Raw genomic sequence first — 19636 nt, 5'->3', positions numbered from 1 at the left:
ACAGAGGTTCATAACTGACCTGGAACAACTCAGTCAACGTCTGTCTGTCTGTATGTGTGTGTGTGTGTGTGTGTGTGTGTGTGTTGAAGTACGTGTTCATGTGCGAACATTGCTGAGTATTACAACATGTGTATACATGTGTGTATTCTGTGTGTGTGTGTGTGTGTGTGTGTCTTGGACACTGGACATCAAAGGTAAACAGACCTCATGGCTAATAGAATTTCATTAGAGCCTGACTGTCTGTACACACACACACACTCCAAGAGTCTGTCTGCACACACACACACACAAAGAGTCTGTGTGCTCTCAACCTCAGAGTGGAAAATGGCTGTAAGGGGTCTGTGATGCACACACACACAGGTGGCACAGCTGAGGCTCATTCCACACACACATACACAATACAGTTGCTGAAGGTGTGTATAAGTGTGTGTGTGTGTGTGTGTGTTTTGTTGTTGTCTTACCTTGTCGAGTTCGCTGGAGAGCTTCTTGTTGTCCTCGGTGAGCAGGACCCTTTCCCTCTCATACTTCTGCTTGTAGTCCGTTTCAAACTCCTCACGCTCACTTTGGCTACAGGACACACACCGATGGACAGTTACACACACACACACACACACACACACACACACACACACACACACACACCCCAACACAGTACGTAAATACACTGACAGAGCAATATACAAAACCTTATATACACACACACCCTTCATCAACACACAATTGCCCCTTTTGATACCAAATCATACAAGCCTTAATGGCATTCCTCTATAAAACCCCCATAATAAAACACAATGTGTGTGTGTTTATTAGTAGCGCAGGTCTCAGGTGAGCTAAGGGTCACCACACTCACATAACACTGTTTTCATTAGCATCAGAGATGCTAATAAAACCCTGTGTCATGATTGGCTGACCTCTGCCATAAAAGCAAACCCACTGTAGTAAACCAACAGTGGGCATTACACTCAAGGTACACAAGGTCACTAGAGGGTGAAGTTGAGAAACAGAATCACATCTGGCCAGAATCAGAATCTGGTCATTGTCATTCTCGGTCTTTGTCGCTGACAACAACTCTTTACAGGCGATGGCGACAGGTTCACGTTGTCTTAGCTTCCGCTTCAGTTAATGCTTTTACTCATATATATATATATATATATATATATATATATATATATATATATATATATATATATATATATATATATATATATATATATTACACACACACACACACACACACACACATATATATATTGTGTATAGTGCTGTTATACTGAAGTGTACAGTGCTATGTGTAAGTACCTTCATATCAGTGTACACATACTGTACATTTATGTGTCCAAGTGCCCCTGATGTGCGTGACGACGTGTCTACTGTGTCTGACCTTTCTCGGCGCGTCTTCTCCAGCTTGTCTTTGAGCACCAGGATCTCCTTGTTGAGCGCCACCTGCTGGGCATCCGCATCGTGCAGCTCCTTCTTCAGGTTCTTCAGCTCGCTGGTGTACTGCGCCTCGCGACGCACCAACTCTTCCTCGTGCAGGACCGTCTGCTTCTCAAGGTCGCCACGGAGACGGCCCAGCTCCTGCTGCTGCTCGGGGGCCGACGACGACACGCTCGGAGTGCGACCCATCTGCTTCTGCTGCTCCACACACACACACACACACACACACACACACACACACTCGTCAAGCTCATCCAGACATTTTCAATACACTCTGTGTGTGTGTGTGTGTGTGTGAGAGTGTGTGTGTGTGTGTGTGCGTGTATGGGTGTGTTTGTGTGTGTGTGTGTGTGTGTGTGTGTTGTGTGTGTGTGTGTGTGTGTGTGTACCTTCATCATCTCCAGCTCCTCCTCTAGCTGTCTGCTGTACTGTTCGCTGCGTTCTCTCAGTTTCTTCTCCTTCTGGGCCTCCGCAGCCTGCTCCTCAGCCTGTGCTTCCAGCTGACACACACACACACACGCACACACCCACAAATTGATTGTTAAACAAACAATCAAATAAAACACAAGAAGATATCCACAGGCACGCCCTTTTAAAACAAGTCTTTACAAACACAGTTAAGCATTCCCCTACAATCAGCCGGTAAAACACTCGGGAGTCATTCACCTGCAATCAGAACAAAATTTATATTAGCGCACCCAATAAGTTTTACAGTGAAGGGCGGACCTCACTAACCACCACCAATGGGTAGCACTCTGTCCACCTGGGAATGCGCCAGATCGCTCACCACACACCAACTTGAGGTGGAGAGTGAGGGGATGAATTAGTGAATTAGTGGTGAATTAGTCGCTCACCACACACCAGTGGCTCACCACAACACTGCTAGTCATTCGCCAGCAATCAGAGCAAAAGGGCACTGTGGCCAAACACCACATCACTTCTCCCACCTCCTTCTTGGCCCTCTCGGTCTTGCGTACGTCCTGGCGGATGGCCTCCATCTTCTGCCCCAGGGCCTCCATCTCCTCCTCCTTGTCGCGGAGCTGGCGGGCCAGGCGCTGCTTGGTGGAGCGCAGGTCGGTCAGCTTCTCGCTCATCTCCGAGAACTCCTGCATGGCCAGCTTCCTCTGGCTGTGCGCCTCTTTCAGGTCCTTACCCTGAGACTTCACACGCTCACTGTGCTCCGCCAGCTCCTGAACACACACACACACACACACACACACACACACACACACACACACACACACACACACACACACACACACACACACACACACACACACACACAATATATATATAAATATATATGTAATATATAATGAACACACATATACATACACACACACACACTTAATATAAATATATATGTATATACAATATATAATGTACACACATACACACACAGGCAAATATGCAGGTAGATATCCACATCTAAAAAACACACACACACACTTTTCACATACCAGCAAGATAGCATATTTAGCCTGTATAGGGGTTGTTTGTGTTAGGTTAAACTACACACACACACATACCAGCAAGATAGCATATTTAGCCTGTATAGGGGTTGTTTGTGTTAGGTTAAACTAATCACTTTCATAAACAAAATAGTTTTTATACTCCTCTTCCGCTTTGCCAGTAAGTGTACCCACTGTAGGTTGGGGTGCTTATTAATATTCATCATTCCAGATTGCTGGTGATTCCCGTGTTGGCCCTTTCTGAGTGGCATTAATAACAGCAGGCAGGCAGGAGGGCCAGAGCAGCAGTAAATACACCAATAACAGCTCCATGGACTTCATTACTTTTGAAGAGGTCTCATTTGCATCTTCCCTGAGGTAAAGACTGTACTGTAGGGACTGGAAAGAGCAACACCTTTTCTTTTCTATTTTACACAGACACACACACACACAGACACACGCACACACGCACAACACACTGCACACAAAAACACAATGTGTACACACCACACATGCGCACACACACACACACACACACACAGTGCGTCTTGACCTTCTGTATGTCGTCCCTCTCCTGTTTGATGCTCTTGATCTGCTTCTCGAGTGAGCGCAGACGCTGGGACGACTCCTCCAGGTCCCGCCTCGCCGCGCCGGCCTGCTCCAACTGCTGCTCCAAGTGACCCGAGTCTGAAGACAACAAACACCACAACCGGCCAATCAGGGGCCGAGCACAGCAATCAGCCAATCAGAGACTGAGTACAGTCTGACATCACAATTACCAAGCCAATCAACAGCTGACCTTGAACAAAACAACCATCCAACCAACCAACGCATCAACAATCAGGTATAGTGACAACATACGGTATACAATTGTAAGGTTACAATTGTAACTTCAAAGTATGTAACAGCTGAACATTTTTAAACTATCCTTGTATAAAGGAAGAACCCAAATGAATCCCCTGGTATACATGTTAAAACGAATATGTGTGTGTGTGTTTGTGTGTGTATGTGTGTGTGTGTGTACCTGCAATCTGTTTCCTCAAGCTCTCGATCTCCTCCTTGAGGCCGCGGATCTCAAACTCCTTGGTGGTGCTGACGGGTCCGTCTCCACTAGAGTACTGCAGGGCCTGCACCGTCTTAGTGGCCTCTGGAGGAGGAGAAGGAGGAATAGGAGGAGGAAGAGGAGGAGGAGGAAGAGGAAGAAGAGGAGGAGGAAGAGGAAGAAGAAGAAGAAGAAGAAGAAGAAGAAGAAGAAGAAGAGGAGGAGGAAGATGAGGAGGAAGATGATGAAGATGAGAAGGAGGAACAGAGGGGATACAACAACAGTACTGAGGCTTCAACTGATAACAACATAACAATAAGACTACTGCACTACCAACCCTCTACTCCATATCTGCCCTCTCCCACCCTTGTTCCCTCTACCAGATGCCCTGCGGCGCGCTGTGGTGTCTCGCCCCCGGCTGATTAGCGCTAAGCCCACCACACAGTGGTGGAATTCTGCTAATCGCTTAACTACACACAATACTAGCGACACGATCACTCATCGATTCAGTGGAGATACACTGACCAAACAGCTGTTTTCTATTTTGACACATCCAAATCGCCCTGAAAAATAGAAAGGGGCGGAGTAGAGCGATGCGACGGCTGTCAATCCACTTGCCGTATGCATAGATAGATAGATAGATAGATACATTATTGATCCCCAAGGGCAAATTCAAGCCAAGCGGAAATTCAAGACGAAATTCAAGGGGAAATTGCCCCATTCACTTCAATACATTCTATTTCATTTTGTCAGCGCGGGCGTATGCCGCCGGGCCGCCAAGTAAGGTCTGGTCTGTACCTTGCAGTTTGGCGGGGCTGAGCTCGAAGCCCTGCTCCAGCCGGGCGAGCTGCCGCCAGGCCTCCACCGCCAGGCTCTCCTCCAGGCTGCGCTGCACCCCGACGTCCATCGGGCCCGGGCCCCCCCACTCACGCAGGCAGCCGCGGTCCGACAGCGAGCTGGGGGAAGAGGACACGGGGTCAGGGGTCATGAGGTAAAAGGTGAGGGGTCACATACAGGTTAGAGGGATGGGGCGCTACACTCACAGAGACAATATAGTGAGTCAAAAGGGAGATCTGCTTGGTCAGGAGTTAGGGGAGCACGAGCACTCAATGCTTTGCGTGTTTTATTTGTGCAAACTTATCAGTCAGTTTGCACAAATAAAAACACGCTAAGCATTGAGTGCTCCGTGTTGCCCCTTGGCCCTGTTAGAGCTTGATCTCCTTTTGACTTTCAAGGCCCTGTTCCTCAAGGGAGCACCAACCAGGTTGAAGAGCAAATGACCCCTTCTACAATAGCAGTGAGGTTCATGTAAATGTAAATCAGGTTTCTAGGCCAAGTATACTGGCGTGTACTGGTGTGTAAGGAATTTGATCTCTACATTTATCCCATCCGTGAATTAGTGATCACACAGAGCACACAGTGAGGTGAAGCACACACTAACCCGGAGCAGTGAGCTGCCTGCTACAGCGGCACTCGGGGAGCAGTTAGGGGTTAGGTGCCTCGCTCAAGGGCACTTTCAGCCGTTCCTACTGGTCGGGGATCGAACCGGCAACCCTACGGTTACAAGCCCGAAGCCCTAACCAGTAGGCCATGGCTGTCTGCATCATGGCTAGGGTGTCACGGAGTTTGTTGTGTACATAAAAAAAAAATGTAAACAGCACAGACATTGCTACATACTCTGATCTTAAGTTCAAGTTCTGTTGTATGTTGCCGTGATCAAGGTGTATTTGTTTTGAGATCTAACGTTAATTATAGTTAAAAGTTATTACAGAAACTAGTCGATGTTCCATTCAACAAGCTTTATGGTGTCTTTTGTACAACATAACAGGGATACAGGGAGCTTTCCAAATGTAGAGCAACAATCTGTATAGCAGTCTTATTGCATTTTGAGGTCTCTAGTCCTTCCAACCATCACACACGCATACATACACACTATCATACACAGGGAAGCTAAAGTTCAGTGAACATGGAGGTGACTACATCAAAGAAGGCAGTTCCAAATAGATCACACACACACTCTCTCTCTCTCTCTCAATATCCACTCTCTCCTTCCTCCAAGAGCGGTCTTTACTGTCTGTCGACTGAGTGCTCTCTAAAGCATCACATCCTGTCTCGCTTCACTGCCCTATCCATCTCGACAGTTTGTGTGTGTGTACACACGTGTGTGTGTGAGTACACGTATGTGCATTAATGAATGTTTATGTGAGTGTACATCAACTGCCTCCAGCTGTCTGCCATATGAGTGAGTGAGTGAGTGAGTGAGTGAGTGAGTCCGTCCGTCCGTGAGTCTGTCTGTCTGTCTGTCTGAGTGTGAGTCTGTCTGTCTGTCTGTCTGTGAGTGAGCCTGCCTGCATCTGCCTGCATCACGTCTGCCTGTCTCCGGATGTAAATGTCTGTCTGTCTGTCTGTGTAAATGTGTTTGCGTGTGTGTGAGGGGCTCACCAGTTGCTGGTGTAGGTGAAACCCACAAAAGGAAGGTGGTGTCCAGAGAAGGCGGTATGAGAGGGAGGGGGCATGGTCTCCTGCAGGGGGCAAACAACAATAAACAAACAGAAAATAAACAACACTGTACTACCTTCACTTATATCTATGTCTAACGATCAGCTGCAATAATATATCTGAAGGCTATATTCCTCAGATGTACACAATGTTCATGTCGACACACACCGCAGTTGCACTGGTCAGTGTATTTCCCTCAATTAATTTCAGTCTCAGCCTCGAACACACACACACACACACTCACCGTGTTCTTGAGGCAGTCGTCCTCCACGTCGAAGTTGGATGTGTCGGACGGGCTGCTGACCTCGGGGATGTAGGGGGCCTCACAGTTGCGGATGTTGTCCCAGTCGATGCCTGTGAAGAAAGGGTGCTGCTTGAAGTCCTGCAGGCCGTTCTGGCCCAGACGATGCTCTCGGCTGCAGATCAGCCGCCGGATCAGGTCCTTGGCGTCCTCTGACGCCTCCGACTGCGCTGGGAACTGGAACCGCTCCTGGAGGGAGACAGCGCACGCACACACACACACACACACACATCAGAGGTGTGGCACTGAGAGCCAACAGATTTAATGACAAACAAATAAACCTTTACTATAATATTCTCCTTCCAAAAACAGAACTTAAAAAACACCTGATTTATGAACAGATTTATAAATGAATGCAATTTGTAAACAAAAGTGCCTGAGATGACAGATTTATAATGAGCTTGCTTTACTTATTACTTTCTGGTTATAGGAACACCCTTACGCCGTGTTGAACAGCTTCACCCGCTACGGTCACAAACATGAGCTCATCTATTCATTAGATAGTCCAGAGATTCTCATGCCTGTGAATCCAGTGACGCTACCAGGTTATAGGAACTTCATATGAACAGGACGTTTCATGGTTTTGATGGTCGGTCATGGGTGAGACAGCTCTACCACCACTGTGCAATAATGGTCTTTATCCATCCCTCCATCTAACCATCCATCCATCCATCCATCCATCTATCTATCTATCCATTCATCCATCCCTGTCCTGTGATCCTCAGCCTGTGAGGCCAGTGATGCTGCAGTGTCTGTTTTTGCTTCTGGGTCAAATCAGCTGTACATCTGCAGATGTGTTCCACTTAGATGAGTTTGTATGTAGGCCAGTGTGTGTGTGTGTGTATGTATATATGTGTGTGTGTGTGTGTGTGTGTGTGTGTGTGTGTGTGTGTGTGTGTGTGACCCTCCTGCCTTCTCCTCTCTGTATGCCCCAATTCAAATGCTCTTAATCTAAGAGTATAGATAGACTAGAGTACTATCTAACCATTTTCTTACAGTTTTCTCTTCACCAGTCACATTTGTATTTTAACACCATGTGCTCTCTAAGAAAGTGGCCAACACCATTACCCTTATTCAAACTACTAGTCTCCTTACTGATGCTTAGTCAGTCAGTCTAGTTGCTCTACCAACACTATAGAAATATAAATACGCTTTATAAATAAAATGTATTATTATTATTACTTATTTTCGATCTACAGTTTGTGCACATTATCTGTCTAAATAACAAATCTGCACCCAATAGGAATGGCAAGCGTCATAGCGACGCAGGAAGCAGAGAAAGATCTGGCCTGGATCTGAAGTTGTCTCTTTTCAGAGGACATTGTAAAGGCAAAAGGCAGGAGACTGCGAGGACTCCTGAGACGTGCTGTGGTCTGAGGCGCTCTGAGACTGAGGGGTTTTAAATTAGACATGGGCAATTAACAGACATCTCACAGAGCAGCTTGGGTTCTGCATGGGTTTATTTGCGTGGGGGGTAATCACTCTGCTGGTTAGAGGCCGTAAGGCTCTAATTAACTTTAGATAAAGGGACAGAAATCCTCGTCGTCACACATAGTTTAAAAAGAAACAAAAGCATCAGCAGTTAGAGAGAAAACAGAGAGACTGATCTCATTCTGTGTTCATCAGCAGTTAGAGAGAAAACAGAGAGACTGATCTCATTCTGTGTTCATCAGCAGTTAGAGAAAACAGAGAGACTGATCTCATTCTGTGTTCGTCTCCGAGCAGACCACGCGTCATGCCGATGACTCCCGAGTCCCCACCAATCACAGCTCTACGTTTTGACCTGACTGGAAGGGTTCAGTAACTACTCCACTCCTCAGCATTTCCATTTATTCATTTAGCAGACCCTTTCATCCACACAAGTGTCACATGTTACATGTGTCAATTACATTACAAGGGCCACTGTCCCCGGAGCAACTCAGGGTTAAGTGCCTTGCTCATAGGCACAGCTGTGGAAACCAGAAATTGAACCCACAACCCACCAGCATGCTAGCCCAGCTCCTTAGCCACTACACTACTACTGCATGCTAGCCCAGCTCCTTAGCCACTACACTACTACTGCATGCTAGCCCAGCTCCTTAGCCACTACGCTACTACTGCATGTTAGCCCAGCTCCTTAACCACTACACTACTACTGCATGCTAGCCCAGCTCCTTAGCCACTACACTACTACTGCATGTTAGCCCAGCTCCTTAACCACTACACTACTACTGCATGCTAGCCCAGCTCCTTAGCCACTACACTACTACCGCCCCATACTTCAGCAGGACCCTAGGACCGTTTATCCCAATCCCTTAATTAGTGAAACACACAGCAGACAGTGAACACACATTGAGGTGAAGCACACACTAATCCGGTGCAGTGAGCTGCCTGCATCAACAGCGGCGCTCGGGGAGCAGTGAGGGGTTAGGTGCCTTGCTCAAGGGCACTTCAGCCGTGGATGTGAGAAAGCAGTGCTCAACCACTTCCCCAACCCACATTTTTCCTACTGGTTGGGGATCGAACCGGCAACCCTTCGGTTACAAGCCCGATGCCCTAACCAGTAGGCCACGGCTGCACCATTTGGATGCTAAAAGAATTCAACGATACTAAAAGAATTCAACAGCACTTAAAAAGGGGGGTGGTGGGTCACTCACCTTGTGGTTCATGATCTTGCCGTAGGTCTCCACGAGGGACTCTGCATAGAAAGGGGTCTCCCCGTAGAGCATCTCGTACATGCAGACGCCCAGTGACCACCAGTCACACTCGGGCCCGTAGCGCCCCTTCCCCTCCTCCATGGCCTGCAGGATCTCTGGGGAGATGTAGTCGGGGGTGCCCACCGCCACAGACGACTGCACCTGGAGGGGGGGGGGGTGGAGTCATCAAGGAGAGAGAGATCAAGGGACAGGGAGAAAAACAGGGAGAAAGAGGGACAGAGTAAAAAAAGATATAAGAAAGAAGGGAAGGAGACAGAGGTGGTGAGAGAGGGCAGGGGAGGGGGAGGGAGAGAGGGAGGGAGGGAGAGAGAGAGAGAGAGAGAGAGAGAGAGAGAGAGAGAGTCAGGCTGGAGTCTTAGTTATGGTCCATCACTCAAATCAGCATTACTCAAGCAGTGACAGTTCCCAAAGCAGAGAGGAGAGGGGCCAGGGACACACATACACTGTCACACACACACACACACACACACACACACACACACCCCTTAGGCTGCTGGCAGATTATAACACGCCTACTAAGTCTTTAAATAGCCCCTTGATGAGAAGTGAAGTGTGTTATGCGACTGGAGAGATGATGAATTGACATGACATGACGCTCGTGCGTGCGTACGTGCCCAAGTTCCAGCCTTAACCTAACATGATTACATTTCAATTCTAACATGATTACATTTCAATTAACCAGATTACCAACTGATTTGAAATCTATGCTCATGCCTTGAGGTAGTTGCTGAATATGGGACAGAACTAAAACCTCTCTGATGTTATTGGATGAGACTCCCTAAAACCAGAGAGTCAGCGTTGCTCAAGGGGAGCTATATTAAGCACCTCCCCTAGAGGGTAAGTTACCGGTAATCAATAATCACAGAATGTGCTGTCTGGTAGGTACTTAGGTACTTTACTTTATTGTCCCCGTAAGGAAACTGTTTTTTTTGAGTGAGTACAACATAGAACATGGTGTCAGTGGTGGTAGTCAGACTCATAACCTTAGAGTTAAGCAACATTTAGACAGGAAGGGACCATTCAGTGTTAATTATATTCAACAACTTGTAGCCAATACAGGCAAAATAACTATTTGTGACCAAACAATATCAATTTTTCAAACAAACTTGTTTGAGACATTAATTGAAAAGGAAAAGACGCACGCCTGAATGGTTAGTCCAGAGACGGTTGATATTAAGGATCTTTGGTTAGTCCAATGCTTTTACCTCATTATGCAAGTTGGACAACAGCTTTACAGGGCAAGGGAAGAGCACAAGTACTGTACTACGTACTAGATGTCCTGTCCTATTTGCTGATCAGTACAGTGAGCAATGAATGCATTTCCTCTCCGAGGCTGCAGCAGCGCATGTAGTAAAAGTGTCTGTACGCACATTTGAGTGCATATGTGTATGTGTGTGCGTGCCTACTAGTATTCACATTAGCGTGCATGTGTGCACTGTAAGAGCACTATGTGTGCACTGTAAGAGCACTATGTGTGCACTGTAAGAGCACTATGTGTGCGTCTGTTACTGTTCTGCTTGTGCTTACATGCGTGTGCGTGTGAGCATTCACATTGGTGTGCAGTGCACTGTATGGGAGTGTGTATGCGTGTGTATATTTGTGTGTGCGTGCGTGTTCTTAGGGGATGGAATGTGACTGGATAGGCTCTTGGAACAGATGTGTGCAGCTGCACTTCAGACACACACACACACACACACACACACACACACAAACTCCTGCAAGCTGACATACTAAACTTGGAGGCGAAGGGGTGATGAGGTTGGGGGGGTGGAGGTTGAGAATATCCTGGTGAGATCTGTTTATGACCTGCCAAAAAGGAGAGGCTGCATCCAAGCGATAACTCAAGCTGGCTTCCGAGCACTTAGCAACACGCCATCTGCAAATAAACACGTCCATCCCTTCTCCCGCGTCGCACTCTTCAAATTTACAACCGCTTATGCTAAATGCTAATCAGCTGCTCAGCTCAGGGGCTGTGAAATACGTCCCCCCCTGCTGCAGGGTCACAGAGAGTTGCAGCCACGTGACGTCAGGGAGAGTGCGAATGGTACAATCATACGGAGACTCTGAAACGTATGGTGGCAGAACCTGTACCGACGGCAGAGAGTCTGAACCGTATGACGGCAGAGAGAGTCTGAACCGTATGACGGCAGAGAGAGTCTGAACAGTATGACTGCAGAGAGAGTCTGAACCATATGAGTTGGAATTGCATGATGGCAGCGAGTTTGAGAGTGAAGACCGTAGGCTACTGGGTCTGTGAGGGGCCGTTCCTGCACTCTGGGAATGTTCATGCAGCCTCTCGCTCCCTCTCTCTCTCCTTCCTGTGGGTTTATGTGCGCTCCCTCTCTCTCTCTCTGAGGTCATCACCTTTGTGTGCCTGCTGTGCAATTAGGCTTGTTCCCAGGCGTTCACAAATAGCGCACGTTTTCACACGCTTACACGATGTCCCGTCCCCGTCCCCGTCCCCCCGTCCCCGGTCTCCCCCATCTCCCTTTTCCTCTCTTCTCGTCTTCAGCAGAGCACACATCCCTGTGGCCTGGTCTGACCCCGTCAACAGGAAGCCATGCCTTTAAATAGGAAGGTGGGGAAGCCCGTGGTCGGCACGCTACGCAGGGCTGCTGTGTGTGCAGCCTCCCTATGGCAGGAGGGAAGGGACATAAAGAAAAGAACCAGGGCAGTACACCAGGGGTAAGATCTGCTCGTAGAAAAAGGGGAATTTCCACATCGTAGCAGGGGTGTTAACCCGGCTTTTTGTGATTTATTGCTTCATACAACCAATCATTTAGGGAAACGTCATTTGAATCATTAGAAGACGCCATTTCGTTGGTTATCGCCTGACTGTGGAGTTGAACCTGTGACCTCTTCCTATGGCCTCACCAGTTGAAGAGAATCAATGAATCTGAATCAATGTTATTCCAATGCATAGCTCGGTCTTAGAATATGTAGATGTGTTTGGTCAAAACGAGTGCAAGCGTGCAAGCATGTGTGTCTGTGTATATATGTGTGTGTATGTGTATGTGTGTGTGTGTGTATGTGTATATATGTGTGTGTTTTGTGTGTGTGTGTGTGTGTGTGTGTGTGTGTGTGTGTGTGTGTATGTGTATTATATGTGTGTGTGTGTGTGTGTGTGTGTGTGTGTGATCCTCACCGTGCCATCCTCCATTAGTTTGAGGCAGGAGCCGAAGTCTGCCAGGCGGATGTGTCCGTTCACGTCCAGAAGAATGTTGTCTGGCTTGATGTCCCTGAGGGCCGTAAAGACACACACACACACACAGATCAGTCAAGTCAACCACAAGATTCTATCCAAACATCACAGGAAAGAGATCCTCTCCATCCGTTGTGAATTTGGAATGCCAGAGAAGCAAAACAAAAGCAGAGGAGTATCTGACAGTGAGGGAGGTAAGCACAGCAGAAGTAGATGGGAAAAGACAACAGTAATGGCTTCCAGCAGGCCAAGACCAGCACAAAAACTATGCATAATGAATAAAAATAACAGGAATGAAATCCACCACTTTAATAAAAAATTGCTTCACAAATGGCGAATACCATCCCGGACAAATGGAAAACAAAAAGCACAAATGACATTAAGAAGGAAAAGTCAACAAGAACAATGTGGCCTTGGGGTGGAGAGAAGGGGAGGTGGGGAGGCGCGCACACACACACACACACACATCCTGAAACACATTCCCTGAAAAACCTGTCCAAACAAACACGCATCACGTTAAAAATGTACAGGGCTGGGTTCTAAATATGTATCTGTGTTTACACCAGAGAGAAGCTTGAGAAGAAAGCATGGAGAAGGAGGGGGGTGCAGTGAGTGTGAGAGGGGGAGAGAGAGCCAGAGAGAAATATCTCTTGAGGAAACTTCCATGTATTCCACCAACACACACACACACTTTCGCTCATTCTCACTCAGAGGCACACCAGCCCAACACTGAAGGCAGCACACACAGACATAAACACACAGGGAACGGGAGACGGTAGGACGCATACTAATCACACTACAACGGCCGATATAGGATCCTCTGTCTTTTTCTCTCTCACTCTGCAGGTTATTGACACACACATGCTCACATGCTTGATGTCTGATTACTCAACTGGAGTCAGTTATCTAAGCACACGCCACGCAAGCATCTTCTTAATAGGCACACACACACACACACACACACACACACACACACAAACACACGCAGATGGCCTTGATGGCTTCCTCCATCACGCCATGTTCTTTCATAAGCTTCCAATACACTTTACAAGGAAAGTGAGAGCTCTGAACACACACTCGATCCAGCTGCGAGCTCCGCTCACAGGAAGCGCAAGAGCCAAACACAGCAGCCGGAGAGTGGCGAGAGGCCTCTTCCTTATTCCACATACACAGACCAGCCTGCAGGGAGCAGCAAGCAGCCTTACTCATGAGAGCAGATAGACACACACACACACACACACACAGTCTGCAGAGAGCAGCAAGCAGCCTTACTCATGAGAGTAGATACACACACACACACACACACACACAGAGAGCCTGCAGAGAGCAGCAAGAGGTCATGTAATCACTCCAAATACGCAGTCTGTAAAGGTACCTTCATCATTAGATCTACAGAATGAAAGGCTCTACACACACACACGCACACACACAGACAAACAAGTAGAAATAGGGACAAGCGACAGATGACTGATTGATGACTGATTATCTACAGTTCAGCAAGGACAACCGATCTCTACAGTAAGCAATTTAGAAATGGATGAAAAAAGCTAAGGCATCGACACACATTAATCATCAGAATCATAATATCTTAAAAAAGAATACCAAGAGCAGAGTGTCTGTAAACCCGGCCCAACAGGTGAACTCTGTAGGTGTGTTCAGACACAAAGAATGTAGGCTAATGACTAGGGGTGTCACGATTCTCCAAATCCTCGATTCGATGTAATTTTCAATTTTAAAGTCACGATTCGATTCGATTTGATTTTCGATCTTTTTTTAAATATTACTATTAATGCATTCCTTATATGTTTTTTACTCTTTTTGGCCTTTTCCTTTTCTGTTTCGGGGGCTTTTATTTTGAAACCGCTTTTTATTTTGAAACCGTTCCAACCGCGAGGTTGTAATGTAAACAGAACTAACATTAGGCTAAAACAGAGACGTGGACATAGTGAAATGAAACAACACAGAATGATAATTTGATCGTTTCAGCACACTCCGAAGAGACCCAAGGTTAGTGTTCATAGAATATGTACTTATCAATGCGCATTTTAAGCCTTAAAGTAACTTTGGACTGTAACTAGATCATCTTTTCACTCTGTTAAGTTGAGTAGGCTAAGCTAGTTTTAATTGACGGAATGAACTAATAATACTTCCACAATCGGTGATTTCAAAGTAGCAAGAGGGGCTTTGATTTCGTAGGTTGATATGTATATTTTAACTTGCTGCAGCCTAAAATTAGAGGAGTGTTGACGCTTGCAGTTCAGCACGCATATGTGTTTGTGCTGCCTTGGCATACATGCTGGACGGACATTGGGGTGTGGCTGCATTGTTTATCTCTACTTTTTAAGTCCGGGTCTCAGATTGAGATGTACTGATCAATTTGTAAAATAGTGTTCTAGACATGGACAACATATTACATAAAGAGCATTAAAACACATACATATATACAGTCATTTCTAGGTCTGTATATATGTATGTGTGTTTGAATGTACTCTTTTATGTAATATGTTGTGTGTGTCTAGAACTTTATTTTACACCGGTGGGCAAGACAGAGCGAGGGAGAGTACCCCAAAGGACTCCAAACAGCTCAGGGAACACTCAGCTGCCCAGCTATTGGTCAGCGAGGATTCTAGCTTGGTGATAATGGTCTAGAGAAGCTTGGCTTTGTGCCTCCACAATTGATCCATTAGGGCTGCCAGGCTGGCCTGCTGTGGATTGGCTGATGATGCACTTGTTTGCCTCACTGCCATTGGTCAGAGGGATTTCCAGCTCTGTGAATGGTGGTAAGTAGGACTGTGAGCTGTTCCACATCTCACCTGCCTCTGGGGCAAATCTAGCTCAAATAAGGCAACGGTATGCCCCAGATACAGGCCTGGGATCTGATCCTGGGTCAGACTTCATAAACTCCTGCTGCTGGCTGAGTGAGGGCAGCACAGGGAGAGGAGTAGAGGAGAAGAGAGGAGTAGAGAAGAGAAGAGAAGAGAAGAGAAGAGAAGAGAAGAGAAGAGAGAAGAGAAGAGAAGAGAGGAGTAGAGAAGAGAGGAGTAGAGAAGAGTAGAGAAGAGAAGAGAGGAGTAGAGAAGAGAGGAGTAGAGAAGAGTAGAGAAGAGAGGAGAAGAGGAGTAGAGAAGAGAGGAGTAGAGGAGGAGGCAGAGAGATGTGAGGAGTAGAGAAGAGAGGAGTAGAGGAGGAGGCAGAGAAAAGAAGAGAAGAAAAGAGAGAAGTAGAGGAGGAGGCAGAGAAAAGTAGAGAAGAGAGGAGTAGAGGAGGCAGAGAGGAGAAGAGAGAGAGGATAAAAGAATAAAGAGACAAGTAGAGAGAGAAGGAGGTAGAGAGAGGGAGAAGGGAGAGAGGAGGTAGAGAGGAGGAGGAACAGACAGGAGAAGAGAGACAGGTAGAGAGGAGCATAGGGGAGAGAGAGAGAGAGAGAGAGAGAGAGAAGGAGAGAGAGAGAGAGAAGGAGAGAGAGAGAAGGAGAGAGAGAGAGAGAGAGAGAGAGAGAGGAGAGAGAGAGAGGAGAGAGAGAGAGAGAGAGAGAGAGAAGGAGGGAGAGAGAGAGAGAGAGAGAGAGAGAGAGAGAGAGAGAGAGAGAGAGAGAGAGAGAGAGAGAGAGAGAAGAAAAGATTGTGGTGGAGAGAGATGAGGAAGTAAACACTCTGGGAAAGAGGGGAGTGGAGAGAGTCAATGAGGCAATAAGTCTGGGCAGAAAAAATACACCAGAAAATAACAAATTAATGTGCCGTTTCATTGTTCTTTCTGCTCCGACAACCCTATATCTAAACTGCCATGTGAACAAAATAAATTAAAGCAAAAATAAATTAACACCAAAGAGTTTTTTGTACCTTAAAATAGTGTTTCCAAAATCGTTTTAGTGGTTCATCAACTCGTAACAGGGTGAACGGCACTTTCTGCATTCGCACGGCCTCATCGCCATAACCGCATTATGTAAGTTTGCCGGATCGGGTAGCAGATCTGTAGTTCTATGGAACGAGACATAAGAAACTACAAATTTGACTTGCATCTGATGTCGCAATACATATACTTTCATAAATCGTGCAACATATTCTACCTTGTCTGTGGACATTGTTATGTGCAAAGCTGGTGCTGGATAAACAAATAGTGCGTGCGACAGAGGAAAAGTTCTTTGGTGTTGCTTTAAATGTTTGACTTTGAAACCAATTTGAATTGAGACATGAGAGGCTTTGACTTTGGGCTGTGGAGTGGAGTTGTGAAGGAGAGGGAGGTCATGTCTCCAACCTCCTTTAGGCTCCCTCACAGCCCGCCATTAGGCCGCCTGTTTATTTGTTCTTCTCTCAGAGGCAGAGAACACAGGCCGCTACTGAGAACGCCTGGCAGAGAACACAGGCCGCTACTGAGAACGCCTATAGAGAACACAGGTCATTACTGGAGAACGCCTGGCAGAGAACACAGTACGCTACTGGAGAACGCTTGGGTGAGAACAGCCGCTACTGAGAACGCCTGGCAGAGAACACAGGCCGCTACTGAGAACGCCTGGCAGAGAACACAGGCCGCTACTGAGAACGCCTGGCAGAGAACACAGGCCGCTACTGAGAACGCCTGGCAGAGAACACAGGCCGCTACTGAGAACGCCTGGCAGAGAACACAGGCCGCTACTGAGAACGCCTGGCAGAGAACACAGGCCGCTACTGAGAACGCCTTGGGCAGAGAACACAGCTACTGAGAACGCCTATAGAGAACACAGGTCACACTGAGAACGCCTGGCAGAGAACACAGGCCGCTACTGAGAACGCCTGGCAGAGAACACAGGCCGCTACTGAGAACGCCTGGCAGAGAACACAGGCCACTGACACACAGGGGAGCAGAGAGGGAGTGGAGACCACAGAGAGGAGAAGAGGGGAGAGGAGAAAAGGAGAAAAGGAGAGAAGAGAAGAGGAGAGAGGAGAGGAGAAGAGGAGAAAAGGAGAGAAGAGAGGAGAAGAGGAGAAAAGGAGAGAGGAGAGGAGAAAAGGAGAGAAGAGAGGAGAAGAGGAGAAAAGGAGAGAGGAGAAGAGGAGAGAGGAGAGGAGAAAAGGAGAGAAGAGAGGAGAAGAGGAGAAAAGGAGAGAGAAGAGGAGAGAGGAGAGGAGAAAAGGAGAGAGGAGAAAAGAGTAAGCAGAGAGCAAAGAGGAGAAAAGGAGAGAGGAGAAAGGAGAAAAGGAGGGAGGAGAAAAGGAGAGAAGAGAGGAGAAGAGAGGAGAAAAGGAGAGAAGAGAGGAGAAGAGGAGAAAAGGAGAGAGAAGAGGAGAGAGGAGAGGAGAAAAGGAGAGAGGAGAAAAGAGTAAGCAGAGAGCAAAGAGGAGAAAAGGAGAGAGGAGAAAGGAGAAAAGGAGGGAGGAGAAAAGGAGTGCAGAGAGGAGAAGAGGAGAAAAGGAGAAAAGGAGGGAGGAGGAAAAAGGAGTGAGCAGAGGAGAAAAGGAGAGCAGAGGAGAGAACAGGAGAGAGCAGAGAGGAGAAAAGGAGAGAGCAGAGAGGAGAACAGGAGAGAGCAGAGGAGAGAGGAGAAAAGGAGAGAGCAGAGAGGAGAACAGGAGAGAGCAGGGAGAACAGGAGAGAGCAGAGAGGAGAACAGGAGAGAACAGAGGGGAGAACAGGAGAGAGCAGAGAGGAGAACAGAAAAAAAGGAATAGTGCAAGAGGAAAAGTTAAAGAGCGAGATGTAGGAGGAAATAGAGGGAGAGAACAGAGGGAGGGAACAGAGGGAGGAAATAGAGGGAGAGAACAGAGGGAGGGAACAGAGGGAGGAAATAGAGGGAGGAAATAGAGGGAGAGAACAGAGGGAGGGAGCTACTGAGAGCGTCAAGATGCTTCTCTGGCACTGGGGGAGTAGAGCAGAGAATGAGAGAGGGCCGCAGAGAAATACAATAGCGAGGTGAAAAGAAAAGGAGAGAGAGAGAGAGAGAGATACATAGAGGAGGGGTGAGAGGAAGAGAGAAGAGGATGAGAGAGAGAGAGACAGAGAGAGAGAGAAATATGGAAAGCATTCCAGCACATGATGGGGAGAGAAAGAGATGGGAGAACAGAGAAGAGGGATGGGAAGATGGGAGGATTAAGAGAGAGAGAGAGACAGAAGGAGAGAGAGGGAGAGGGATGGGAGGTTGAGAGAGAGAGAGAACAAGAGACAGAGTTAGGAATGGGAAGACAGAAAGGAGAGATGGAAAGATGAGGAAAGAAAGGAGGCATAGAGAGATGGAGAGAACAGAAGCCAGTGAGCGGACTTGAGCAGTTGAATTATTCCAGAAAAACACTGCTGTCCTATTGCTCTGTGCAGGAAATGTGATTTAGGGCTCATCCCAGGAACTCTTGCGTAACCGCATCGGTCATATTCTGTTTTTATGTTTATTTTTCTCTCTCGACAGTAAGAAAGGGGAGGAGAGAGAGACGGGGAGGATGGCAGGTCGTCTGGAGGTCGGGGTAAACCCACAAGTAAAGCCCCCGCCCGACTCCTGAGGGCTAGGAATGAGAGAGGAATGAGGAATTATCAGCGACTTCACAGATCCTTTGCAGGCGAACAAACACGACTCCTGAGAAACAACTCTCAGAGACTCTTCGCATCCTCTAAAAGAACACACACATGTCTAAGGGTGAATCAAAACAGTGGTGAATGACAGAGACATACACACAACCTCTACAGGCAAACACACACCTAGCTCCTGACTCCTGCTTATCAGACACTTTACACATCCTGTAAGCAAACACATATATCTAACCCCTCACTTCCTGGTCGGGGGGAATCAAAACAGAGAGGACTGATTCTGAGAGAATTCACAGGTCCTTTACACGGCCCCTTACAAGTGGCCTTTCACTGCTGAGGAGGAAGTCCTGTACACGTCAGGGTGAACTCACTCACACGCCCAGAGAGGAAGAACTCTAAGTCAGTGTGAATGTACGCATCCAGCTCCACACTTTGAGGCTCAGGAAGCCTGGGGCATTGTTGTGTGTGTGTGTGTGTGTGTTGCCGTGGACCTGCAGGAAGGGCCCAGCAGGTGTCAAA

The 19636-nt window shown here is 47.3% G+C and overlaps 1 protein-coding gene across 1 annotated transcript in view; it reads right to left on the bottom strand.

Moving 5' to 3' along the window:
* The window catches only part of cdc42bpaa (CDC42 binding protein kinase alpha (DMPK-like) a), a 94188-nt gene that overhangs the window by 31881 nt on the left and 42671 nt on the right, over positions 1-19636 (bottom strand). The window contains 11 exon segments of the mRNA XM_048227796.1: positions 462-567; positions 1382-1635; positions 1827-1937; positions 2385-2627; positions 3442-3575; positions 3913-4035; positions 4729-4886; positions 6373-6452; positions 6674-6919; positions 9367-9567; positions 12572-12665. Of these exon segments, the coding sequence (XP_048083753.1) occupies positions 462-567; positions 1382-1635; positions 1827-1937; positions 2385-2627; positions 3442-3575; positions 3913-4035; positions 4729-4886; positions 6373-6452; positions 6674-6919; positions 9367-9567; positions 12572-12665 (1750 nt within the window).

Source organism: Alosa alosa, chromosome 19, assembly GCF_017589495.1.
Source record: "Alosa alosa isolate M-15738 ecotype Scorff River chromosome 19, AALO_Geno_1.1, whole genome shotgun sequence".
Lineage (NCBI taxonomy): Eukaryota > Metazoa > Chordata > Actinopteri > Clupeiformes > Clupeidae > Alosa > Alosa alosa.
Note: the sequence above shows the minus strand (reverse complement) of the source record. Positions and strands in the feature narration are given on the sequence as shown.